The following is a 12615-nucleotide window of genomic DNA, read 5'->3' as shown; positions in this document are numbered from 1 at the left end:
TCAGCAGACACCTTCTTGAACACTTTAGTATTCCACATGTTGATTAAACCACCGGACCTACCCGTGGCTTCAACCATATCGAACTCAACCATACCCCTTCCCCAACAATTATGACAATCAAAACCCTCTGTCGCTAGCAATTTACATTCTTGTAAAGCAACAAAATCGACCCTATTCTTCGATTTAAGATCTTTAACCCATCCCTGTTTACTCCTCAAACCCAAACCCCTAACATTAATGGACATGAAATTCATTCCTTACCTAATTGTACACCTTCTTCTTCCACAATAGTTGTCACCAGAGCTCTAAACGATTCCATTTGAACTCCCACGGTCGCACCCATCTTGATAGTATTATCAATTTCATTCTCAGACGCCAGCTGAGCCCCCATTTGCGCCGAGTTCTCCTCTGAGTCTTGCTGTTTTCCGATTTTGTCTTGATTCGAGAGCAGCTCGTGTCGCCCCTCACCCTCATTTCCATCGTACGTGTCTCCTCTCCCATTATCATTCTGGGACTCCTCAACACCATCTTCCCCCCCATCCTGGTTATTATTTTGATTCCCCTCTGTATCCCCCTGTATGTTTTGATGCAGCCCCAACAAGACATCCAACCCAAAAGGATCCAGACCACTTTGATCTATATCTAATCTGGGCCTCTTCTTTGAACTGGGCCTAACATCTACTGAAATGTGTTTGGGCTACCCAAGTCCCACACGACCTCTGCCCCCCATATTAAAAAATTTTCTATTCTTACCATACTGGCGTCTACCATCTTTTCCAACCCCACTTTCCTTATTCCTTCCCCCAATCTCTCCCATATTCTTGGTAAAGTTATACTGATTACCCATCGTTTCCATCTCAATACCCGAAAAACAGGCCTTTCCATATCCCGAAAAGGAAAAGCAATCTGTGGAGATACTGAGTCCGTCGCAACCTTCCGGTTAACCGGAGTTAAATCGCCCGACCGCCGGACATGACTCGGAGATTCCGACATCTTTTCTTCATCGGCTTGATCATCTCTGTTGTTAACCTTAGTGGTCTCCACCCTTTTCTCCTTCGCCATAGCATCTGAAAACCAATCACCCACTTCCTCTGTCACCCAAACTCGATACCTTCGCCCCTTCCACTGTAATACCACCTCCTCTTGGATCCTTTTTCCTTCGGCCACCAAGATTCCGATATAATCATATGACAAGTCCGTATCTCCACCATCATGAATATCTCCCTTCACCACTAGCCCAAACCTCTCCCCAATCAGATTAATGACCGCTCTGTCAAGTAAATGTAGAGGTATTCCTTGGATTCTCAGCCACGCGATTCGTTCAAACGGTAGGGTTTGGCCTGTCCACTTCTCCGCTGTCTGAAACATCTCTCCATTTTCTTTGGACAGAGCCAAAAATTTTTCGACCTCCTCCGAACTGTTAAACGACACCAGTAGATACATTCCTCCTACATATTGCACAACCCCTGCACCGGCCATCAACTCTCTAATCACACCTTCAGCCTTTTTCAACGCTTTAAAATCCTTCATCCTTGTTATTACTGCTTTTCGGTCCCCCAATATCGATCCTTGAAAGTCCTCGTTGATTTCTATCACTTTCTCCTCCTTCGTTTCAGACTGCCTCCCCAGTATGGCATCCCTGAACGACCTACCCCCGGCCACCGTTCCGCTATTGAACTCCTTTACTCCTGCAGTACTTCCACCCGCTCCGTTAACCATCCCAGGTTTCCTAGCCTCTGGACCTCTGTTTATAATCTCCCCATCCTCTAACGTGAATCTGGCCACATTAAAGGATAATTTGAAATCCCCCAGTCTTATGTCCGATAATTTCTTCTCCATCCCACCTTTATCCTTAACATCCAGTAACGAGATAAAGCCGAACCGGTTACCCAGTTTATCTCTTTTCCTCGCTATGTAAATGTCAAAGATGTCTGCATGCATACGAACAACCTTTGCTAAATCCATCCCACTGCACCTATCTGGAAGATTGGAGACATAGAACTTCGTTAGCCGTCTTTGAATATCCACCGGAATAGGTTTCCGGTATTATTAAGTCATTTTATATGGTACTATTTTCATGATTTTATTTTATATTATTACGTGTGCAATAACTTTAATTATTTACATACAGTAAAGTAAAAATGATTGATGTTGCTAAAAGTAAAGACAAATTTGCGCTCAATCATTCAGAAAATTTCTTTGACTTTTAGCCACATATTTGTTAATTTATTTTGTTTTAAAAAATTGGCTTGTGACAAGGATTTACTTGTTTAGTTTAAAAGATCAAGCTCGACACATATACTTTAACGGAATTCGAGCTCGACTCATCACTCATGTGTATCTATATACCAAAAAAAAATTGGCTTGTGTATCTATATACTTTTACTAAACTAGCTTATTTTAGACGCGAAGTTAGGGTCGTCTTCGAAAATCACAAAAAAAAAAGTTGGCCTAGTGCGAGATAAAAATATTGGGCCTATTTATTAATCCATTGTGTTTGTTTATTGATTTCGGTCAAGTTATTAATCTGTTACACACTAAAACGGTTAGGCTTCGAAACAATTGGGCACGTTTTTGGTTCATAAATCTAGGCCCTTTAAGTTTTTTCCTTTAAAAACGTACAGATTTTTTTATATATATAACTTATAAAATTTCCGGGCCCTGTTTCGATTTAGGCCCAGAGCGGTCACCACCCGGCACTTGCTCTGGGCCGGCCCTGCTCAAAGTTCATTTAATTATTTCTAATTCAATTATTTAACGAGCTAATATGCATAACTTTACATGTAACTCAAGAGTTTCGTCTAGTTAACTTTTAATTTTTAGCATCTTAGTGTATTAAGACTAACGTACGGGCCAACCTTGTAAGTAACCGATTATTTTTTAACGATATCCGCCGGAACATTTGTGCAGATGTCGGCGATTCCGCCCAAACCTGTTGGCCACTAGCTTTCTTTTTAAAGATTCCACATGTCACGTTTCAATAATGTCCACATAACCCGTGGCGAAAAGTACATGTTTATTTGGGAAATAGCAAAAACTAATGTTTACTTTCATACATTTTTACGTGAATTTTCCTTGCATAAACATTAATTTTAAGTATAATATTCTAATAAGTTTCAAACTCGAATGTAACATCAACATTCTAGTTAGTTTGGTTTAGTTTGTCTTTGTCCTCCAAAATCATTGTCTGGTAACAAGCACACACCATTTTTTCAACACCTAAGGGTGTAAGGGGCACCTTCGGTGACCCCATTCACCTAAGGGGAACACCGCCGCCATCACTTAGGTGAGTGGTTTGGGGGAGTGAAATCGGTGGGAAGTCACCGAAGAGAGGGAGGAGAGAGGGAGGAGTGGACCAATGAAAAGTTTTCTCTTTTTTTTTTTTTTAATAAAAAACCAAGTCATCTAAGAGGGGAGTGCCGCCATCAATTTAGGGTGTTAGGGGAATTTAAGAGGGGAGTTGACGTGACACACGAGCAATGGTTCCCCTTACACCCTAACCTAACGATACGTTACTCTACATTCCCTATTTATAACACCAAACATCCCCTACAAACAACATATTCAAGAAAACAACTACTACTACAATGAGGCTTCATTCCTTTTCACTTTGTCTTGCATACTTTGTAGCATCTATCTTTATCTACTTTCCTCATGCGACAATAGCTGTACGCGGTGGTGGTCATGGTCCTGTGCCGGTGAGTGATGGACCTATAGTGAAGAAAGATAAGAGGTGGCCGTTAGTGTCGTCGGGGTTTGGTGAAATCTCGGCCGTTAAGATTAGGGATGGCAATGGGAGCTACTACCTTCAGTTTATTACACTGAATCCTCGTGCTCTTTTTCTTCCTGTTTATCTTCACTCGGACATGCTTTTCTATGTCAACTCAGGTATTATTATAAGTTGGGAAAATTACAAATTAGTTAACCTAGAAAATAGCCAAAATCGTCTTAGAGTTTTAGATTTGTGAAAACATACATTCATGATTCCAGCCAATCACCTATCTTCAAATAAGGTTTCACCAAAGCATGGGTTGGCGGAGGTATAGTATAAGGAGGGGTATCATGAGCTACGGCTCAACCCCATATTCATAGTAGTGTAATTTTTATTTTATTTTTTCGCTTTTATATAAAAGATATCTCTGAAAAAATACATGGATACCCCTAATAAATAAGATACTTTAATTTATAAAAATTCCAAATTTTTATAAGCCCAAACCTTTTACAACACCAAACTTATATAATAATTAGACCATAGGGTTAATCCAAATTAAGTATAATATAATCGAAAGAGGCCTAATTAGCAAACATAGCCCAAGCTCTAAAACAATAAAATATCTCATTTGTTTTGTGAATGGGCGGCAACTTAAGAAACAGAACGTCACACAATTGTGATCATCCCAGACTCTCAACGCCTTTGTTGCTACTCCTTGACCGGTAATTTCTTTTTTTGGGATACCCCTAAAGTAACAGGGTACCTCTACCACTAGGTTTCTTTGAAGGACTAATACCTGCTTTTTTATGTTGGCTAAGGCTTACCCGCACCGGCTGAAATTTAATGACTATGTTTAGTGGCGGTTTTGATGGTGTGCGGGGAGGACCTTCGCACAAGACCCGTAATTTCGAGGGGCACGCGATTTAAAAAAATCCGATATGTATATGTTATATTTTTTTTAAAATAGTAAGCACATATCAATTCCAATATAGCCCCATTTACAAATAACTTTTTATGGTTTGGAATTTAGCCCCTTGACATTAGTTTTATTGAACTCAATACTAACTTGATTATTTTTTTAAATAATAATAAAACATTACGGAATGGCATATTTTTTCAAACTCTAACAGGATACATGAATTTTTTGAGATGCCTCTGACTATGTTAAACAAAATTTTTTGGTCAACAGAATATTTTGATAATTCTACTTTAATTATGAATTAGTTGAATAACAATTGTTAAGAAAACTTGCATTTTTCCATATTTAAAAAAGAAAAACAAGAATGAGTACATAACTATCTTGTAATATGTTTTAAAATTATATATTTGTGGCATTAATTAGGCAATGGAAGCTTGAGTTGGATGAACGTGGAGAAAGATAAGCTCCAACAAATGGTGTTACATAGGGGAGATGTTTTTAGACTGAGTTCCGAAACTGTTTTCTACATACAAAACAACGTCGTACAGTCTTATGGTTACCAACCCAAGAAACTTGAGATTTACGCCATTTTTCCTGGTTCAGAGGTCGACCTACAAGTATGAACATTAACTAACTATAACCACACCCACATTGAATAATTTGAATTAACTTTATATTATAAATAAATACATATTTCATTCTTGCAGACTGAAGAACAACTCGCCGGAGTATACACCGCCGTAAATGATCTAGTACTAGGGTTTGACGATATTGTCCTCCAGTCAACCTTCAGAGTAATCTCTCTCTCTCTCTGGATCACCATCCAGTACTAAGTACGAATCTCCGTACTGGTACAGAAAATATCAAAACTGAAATAAGACCATGTGTAGTGGTAGAAGCTTATAATGCCCCCACCATGGGGCATTATACGACACGTGGCGTCCTAGTCAGCAAGGGGCCATTATAGCAAAAGTGGTGTAGTGGGGCATTATTCCATAACCCCCATTTAATCATTTTACAATCATTTCCCAATTATTTTTTTTTAATTTAAAACATAAAAAAAAACTTCATTAATTTAAAAATAAAATTACATTACTTGAAAAAAAATAAAAAAAAAACTGAAAAAAAAACCGAAAATAGAAAAAAACAGAAAAAAAGCTGAAAAAAATAAAAAAAAAAAACATAAAAAATAACATGATCTAGAGTCCATATTTTTCTTTAATTTTTTGGCGACGCATTTGCGCAAGGATCAACGCATCGCCTTGTAGGTGGTTGATAGGTTTGGACAAAAACTCGATGTCCTTTTCCATTTGCCTCGCCTCTTGCATCTCGTTAAATTCTTTTGTTTCGGCCACTCGTTCCTTCATAATCTCATAACGTTGGTGGCCGAGGTCGCGAATGTCTTGGAGAGGACGGTTCATCTCCTCGAAATCATCCTTTAACTCGAGATCGGAAGACGACTCGACCGTTTTTTTCCCGGTTCCCTTTCTTCTACCGGTGGGTCGGACCAACTCTTCTTGAATGCCCTCGTCCACCGCCTCATTTAAATCAACATTGCGGGCATCCGATGTCGGAGTTGACGGGTCAACGGAGGATGATGTTTTTGACCTTTTAGCCCGACGTCTACTACTAGACGTCATTGGATTAACTACCGCCCACTTTGGACTTTTTCGAAGTAGCTCCCAACACTTGTAGTACGTGAAAGGGCCTTTTGTCCTCTCGAACTCCTCCAAACTCTTCGTTAAAACCCCCACGTCACCTTCACCGCTCGGCCGATTATCGTAGTTACGTTGGAAGACTTCTTGGAACCCATGACACTTGTTGTTGATGTCGGTCCATTTGCTAGAAATGGAGTCTTTGTCACGATGTTCGCCTTGACCCCACGTGCTAAAGAAGAGTGCACGAACCCTATCCCAAAAAACCGGGCCCGTTTGAAAGTTTGCTACAAAAAAAAAATAAGTTGTTTGTTAAAAAATAAATTAACAAAATAAGTAAAATAATATTTATATAAAATAGTTACCGGTCTCTTCGTCCTCCGAAATGTCGACATACGCCCGAGTCAACGCGTATTCCTCTTCCTTCGTCCATTTGATTATATTTTTTGTACGCCGCGGTGCGTCCTTATCCTTCTTCTTATGCGACCTTTTGCCGCGTTTCGATGTTTCTTGCACCGGTTCGGGTTGCGTCTCCGGTACGACTTCCACATCGGGTTCGGCTTCGGGTTGTGACGGTTGAGACCCGCCGGCTTGACCATAGCCGAAAGTGGGAGGAACAAACGGAGGGGCGCCACTCAAGTAAGCCGCGTAAGTCAAAAAGCTCGGGTCCATGTCTTGAAGGTTGTATGGGGTTTGCGGTTGGGTTGTGTTCGGGTTTGCGGGTCTAGCGGGGACACCAAAAGGAGGGCGGAATGGATGCATGATTGTATAAAAATTAGAAGAAAGTGGGCTTTTTTTTATAAAAGTTGGAAGAAAGTGGGAGAGATAGTGAGTTTTTGTATAAAAAATGGTGTGAATGTGGGGTAAATATATATAGTGGGGATTATTTTAAATTAAAAAAAAAATAAAAGAAAGTTACCGTTTGAAAACGGTCGAATATGGTGGCCCCCACATTTTTAAGCGTTATAATTTAAACGCCGGAGGGGATTTTTTTTCGAAAATAACGCCGTAAAACGCCCCCTGTAATGGGGGGTTGGGCGTTTTCGGGCGTTTTCGGGCAATTTTTTTTAAAAAAAACGCCCCATTACGCTTGATCTAAGTAAAGACATAGATCTAATACAGTATTATGACGGTACGATACCGGTTCGATAGTGGTAGTATAATAAAATTGAATCCTAAAACTATAACGATGAATACTTGGTCGATGTTGTTCGGTCAACGTAGGCTAATCTTGACAGGGTTTTAATCAGGGTTATCGTTACTGATTATTGGAGCTTCGCGGGTCAAACGGGTTGTACATATTTAGTAAATTAATTACATGTTTTTTTTTTTTTTCAAAGTAGTAGAGGAGTGGGTATGTTTAAGTTTTTCCTATTTAATGTAATGTTATTTAATGAATGAAATTGGGATGAACCTAACATAAAACATATTTAGTCTCGTGAGTGAGTTCTTGTGTTTATTTGAAGGTTTAACCCCAATAATTGGTATCGGTTTCCTACTGTAGAAGCCGAATGCAAACTATAGAAAATCAGCCAGTTTGAAATATGTACGGTCTAGTGCACGATTCGTGTAATAGTTTGACGGTTTGCGACTTGAATCTTGGAACTAGCCACGCAAACCGAACTGGCCATTTAACATTTATTATTGTATTTGTTAGAATATAAAGTTATGTATTTTTGTATATTATATTCATGAACCATGTTTATTATTTTTTAAATTTAATGCAAAACTATACTTTTAACAAGAATTTTTTTTTTTTCTAAAACCAGCAAATCCAAACCATTAAACCTTAAAACCGTGAAAAATGGCCGTTCGGCTGACACAGCCAAGCCAGTTGGTATGGTCTGTATTTTTCCAAGACCGCAGTTACAAGCTCCGCCTTTAATTTTCTTTAAAACCAGTCAAACCGGACAGTGAACACTCTAGTTAAACAATATTTGGGTTGTCTAATTTCAGGCACCGGAGGAATTGATCGAAGAGCTAAGAGCCGGACGAGAAAGGCAACCATTGATCGTGGATGGACAACCGCAAGCGTGTACTTCGACCTGGGACATCGGTTCGTGGGGTATTAGAGCCACACTAGGAACCATGAGCAATGACATCTTCAACGTAGAAAACAGTATGAAGGCATACAATATTTTTAAAGAGGATCATGATGTCGAAACTTACTTTGGATGGAGTGTAACCGTGACAAGTAAAGAATCTGATGCGTTGAAACACACCAAGTTTGGTGTGTTTATGGTAAATCTAACCAAGGTCAGTTGTTGGAATTTGGAAATTGTGTTATGTTATATGATCGGGTTATCAACGGAACAAGAAATAGCCAAACCACAAATGAAATAACTGATGGAACCAAACCCAAATAAAAAAAAAAACAAAAAAAAACTTAATAAAAAACAGGTGGTTTGCTTTTATATATATTTTTTTAAAGGCAAATTGGATTTAAATAATCCCAACTTGCTCAATTTGGCCAATAATAATCCCAACTCAGTTATTGGCCGATAATAATCCGAACTGGTCCACTTTTGGCCGATAATAGTCCGCTGTTAAAAATAGCTTAACGGAGTTGAGCTTTTTTCCAAATTACAAACCGATGTTTTATGGATTTTGATCAGAACGAGGATACGATTCGATTTATGTAAAACTTACCTCGAAACGGTGCTTCATACGACTTGATTTTTGTTAATTGGAAGTTTAAACACCCGAATTGAAGCACCGTTTTCGTCGTTTGGGGCAGTATTTCGAGGTAAATTTTATATCAATCAACTCGTATCCTCGTTCTGAACAAAATCCATAAAACATCGGTTTGTAATTCGGAAAAAAGCTTAACTCCGTTAAGCTATTTCTAACGGCAGACTATTATCGGCCAAAAGTTGACCAGTTCGGATTATTATCGGCCAATAACTGAGTTGGGATTATTATTGGCCAAATTGAGCAAGTTGGGATTATTTAAATCCAATTTGCCTTTTTTAAATAGTAGATTTAAATAACTCTAACTTTCACCCTACTAAAAACAGTGGTTTGCTTTTATGCTTTTTTTAAATATTAGATTTAAATAACTCTAACTTTCATTATTTGGCCAATATCACTCTCAATTTACAAATTGTCTCATGTCACTCGTATTTTTCAACTTATTTTCTTTTCACAATTCATATCTGAACTCTAATTCAAACTCAGTTAGCTAACGTCAAATGTCACATCATAAACAAGTACCACATCAGATTCCAAACTATCTGAACCCGACACGAAAAAAACAGGTACGGGTCGGGTTCAGGTTGACCCGTACAAAAACAGGTTGACCTATTAACCCATGTTGGTTTTGACACATTAAATTATTTCTTTGTCACACTCATACTCACCATTAAACATCTTATTGATAACCCGCTTAAACCCAACAACTCGCTAATAAATCGTCAACTTGTATGACTCATTTAAAAATACGGGTTAAAGGGGTCGTGTTTGGGTTGACCCGAATTTATATATATGCGGGTTACGGTTGAAATCATTGACCCGAATAATAATATGGGTCAAGTTCGGGTTAAATTTGAACATTAAAGTCCATTCACATATTAAATTTGAACAAAATTATGACAATTTTACAAGTCTAAATGATTACAAAAACAAATTGGATCGAACTCAATGTAAAAAGTCCAAAACCGACCCAAACTGAACCATACACACGCCAACGCCAGTCATATATACGGTTAACATGATGGTCTAAGTTTTAATGATGTTTTATTGTTGAAAGGGGTCGATGATGGGACCGCATTGGAACCCAAACACGGCTGAAGTAGCAATTGTGTTGCAAGGGGAAGGGATGATTCAAGTGGTTTGTCCTGGCATTGCAAGCGAAACGGAGTGCAAGAACTCAAGGCTTAAAGTAGAAGAAGGTGATGTGTTTGTGGTGCCAAGATATCATCCAATGGCCCAAATATCGTTTAATAACAATACCTTTGTTTTCATGGGGTTCAAGTTGGCGGAAAAGGATGAAAGGCCTCAATTCCTAAGGGGAAAGTATTCACTTCTCCAAAAGTTGGATAGGAATGTGTTGCAGAAGTCGTTTAATGTCAAGAAGACGACGATAGAGTGGATTTTGTCGAATAAAAAAGAGAAGATTATCTCTGAATGCATTTCATGTGCGGAAGAAGAAGCCGCAAGGGAGGAAGGAGGTGGTGATGGAGCGCTACCGCCAGAGGAAGGTGGAGGAGGTGGAGTAATGCCGCCAGAGGAGGGGGGCGGATCAGGTGGTGGCATGCCGCCAAAGGAGAGCGGAAGAGGGTGGCTAGAGGAGGAAGGTGGTGGAGGAGGGTGGCTAAATGGGTGGTGGTGACATTCAAGTTTATTAAGTCCAATGAACGTGAACGTAGGTCACGTGGATGCATGTTGATGAATGATAAACAGGAAGGTGTAATTGTTTTGATGAATGTTCTAAGATTGTTTTTAGTTTTTCTTAATAAAAGACATCCATGAAAACCAAATACTTGTCACCATGCTTGTGTCTTTTTTTTTATTGAAGAAGAAAAACAATCAAGTAAAAACCACTGATCGAATATTTGGTGACATGTTTCCATAGGTAATCCGTCAACTTAATTATAATGTGAACATTTTCTTAAGAACATAGAGTCCAAGTTTTCATCGAATGTTTAGTTCTTTTTAAATACTACATCACACCCACCAACTATGCTTCATATTTACACATTTGTTCACCATGAGACAAAATCCTTCAATTAATTGGAGAGAAACACCGTTGTATGTAGCAGGGCCGGACCTATAGTATAAGTAACCTAGGCTTGGGCCTAGGGCCTCCAAAAAATAAGGTCTCCAATTAAAATAAAATTTATATGCTAACTATTAATATTGGTGCAAATTTATTGTTTTAGATTTGTTTGATTTCTTATACAAACAAACCACTCTGTGTTATAGTTGTGTCAGATTTTTGCTTGAAAAGGGTTGACTTGAAAACAAGTAAACTTAAAATCGGATTGGAATGTTCTCGAGTTAAAACTAGGTTAGGGTTAGCAGAGATGAATATTTGGTGGTGGCTGCACATGGTTTTTTAATTTCTTGAATTTGATTATGATGTGCAGAAGAAGCAAAAGGTTGCAGGTCACCTGTGATGGATGAATAGATCTGATGGCGGCGACGGGGTATCCGGAAGACAGGGGTGGTGGTGATGGATGAATAGATCTGATGGAGGCGGTGGTGATGGATCTGAATCGGAAGACAGGGGTGGTGTCTGTGTTGTATGTTTAGAGAGAGAGAGTGTGTGTTTAAAGTGAGAGAGAGTGAGTGAAAGGGAAAAAATGGTATTTATATTTGATTTTATTTTTTTATTTATACTATAAATAATTAAGTAGAAAGACTAAATTGCCCTTAGTTAAATAAATTTAACTGAAAATTTTAACCAAGTTAGTGCTAAAGGACGAAAGACGTACTAAGTTTTCCAAATAAAGGACTGTGGCTGTAATTATTAAAGGTAAAGGTCATCCATTGCAACTAGCTATAAACATAAAGGACGAAAAGTGTAATTTTTCCTTAAAAGTTTAATATTTCTTTAAGGACAATAGAGTTGTTTTAATTGAAAATTAATAATTAAAAAAACAAAAATAATAAATTATAATGATAGTAATCACTAGGGATAAATAAAACTATCATAATAATAATAATTTTTACATTTTAAAAGAATATATATAATATTGAATTAATTTACCCAATTAATTAATATTAGTTAAGAATATAAATATATATATATATATATATAAGGGAGGGCGGGGCACCAAGCGGCTTCGACAAACATTCCATAAAATGTCACCTAGCAATTTCTACATATTATAAAATTGCATTATTTTTATCTTCAAATCCGTGTAGTACGCGGGTCTATAAACTAGTATTTAATAAAAGATAAGTTATCATTTATTTTATATTATGCTAAATTTATTAACTTTTACGAAATCTTGTAAAAGAAGTCAAATATATTGTTGTTATTGAAATAACTAATAGCATTAGAGGGGTGGGGGTGGTCATCACTCATCACTCACAACACCCAATCAAGTTCCGTCATGTCATCAACCATTTTTCCATCACTCACAACCTTTTTTAGTGGCAATGGTCATCAGTCACAACACCCAACAATAAACCCTCACACCCCCTCACATCCATTTATCACGGAATGGGCCATAACGCGTGAAGTTTATCACGCAAACATTTTATCACTCGTTAAACTTTTAGGTGGCGGTGGGATTTTGTTTGTTTTTCACGCGTTATAATTGTTCTATCACGGAGAAATGGGCACTGCCCCCAGTGCCCTAAACAAGAGCATATGGTAGAAC

At 38.1% G+C, this 12615-nt stretch overlaps 1 protein-coding gene across 1 annotated transcript; it reads left to right on the top strand.

Moving 5' to 3' along the window:
* Positions 1-3554: 3554 nt before the first annotated feature.
* LOC110867940 (vicilin-like seed storage protein At2g18540) lies at positions 3555-10776 on the top strand. The gene is made up of 5 exons (XM_022117004.2): positions 3555-3888; positions 5055-5248; positions 5339-5425; positions 8243-8542; positions 10035-10776. The coding sequence occupies exons 1-5, from the start codon at positions 3588-3590 to the stop codon at positions 10614-10616; spliced, it is 1464 nt and encodes a 487-aa protein (XP_021972696.1). The 5' UTR covers positions 3555-3587; the 3' UTR covers positions 10617-10776.
* The last annotated feature ends 1839 nt before the right edge of the window (positions 10777-12615 follow it).

This window comes from Helianthus annuus, chromosome 7 (genome assembly GCF_002127325.2).
Source record: "Helianthus annuus cultivar XRQ/B chromosome 7, HanXRQr2.0-SUNRISE, whole genome shotgun sequence".
NCBI lineage: Eukaryota > Viridiplantae > Streptophyta > Magnoliopsida > Asterales > Asteraceae > Helianthus > Helianthus annuus.
The sequence above is the reverse complement of the archived record's forward strand: the minus strand, read 5'-3'. Positions and strand labels throughout refer to the sequence as shown.

Excerpts from the sequence above, each read along its gene's own strand:
- LOC110867940 (XM_022117004.2), top strand. The coding sequence starts at position 3,588 with ATGAGGCTTCATTCCTTTTCACTTTGTCTTGCATACTTTGTAGCATCT. Across the intron at positions 3,889-5,054 it reads GCTTTTCTATGTCAACTCAG|GCAATGGAAGCTTGAGTTGG; the intron begins GTATTATTATAA and ends GGCATTAATTAG. Across the intron at positions 5,249-5,338 it reads GTTCAGAGGTCGACCTACAA|ACTGAAGAACAACTCGCCGG; the intron begins GTATGAACATTA and ends TCATTCTTGCAG.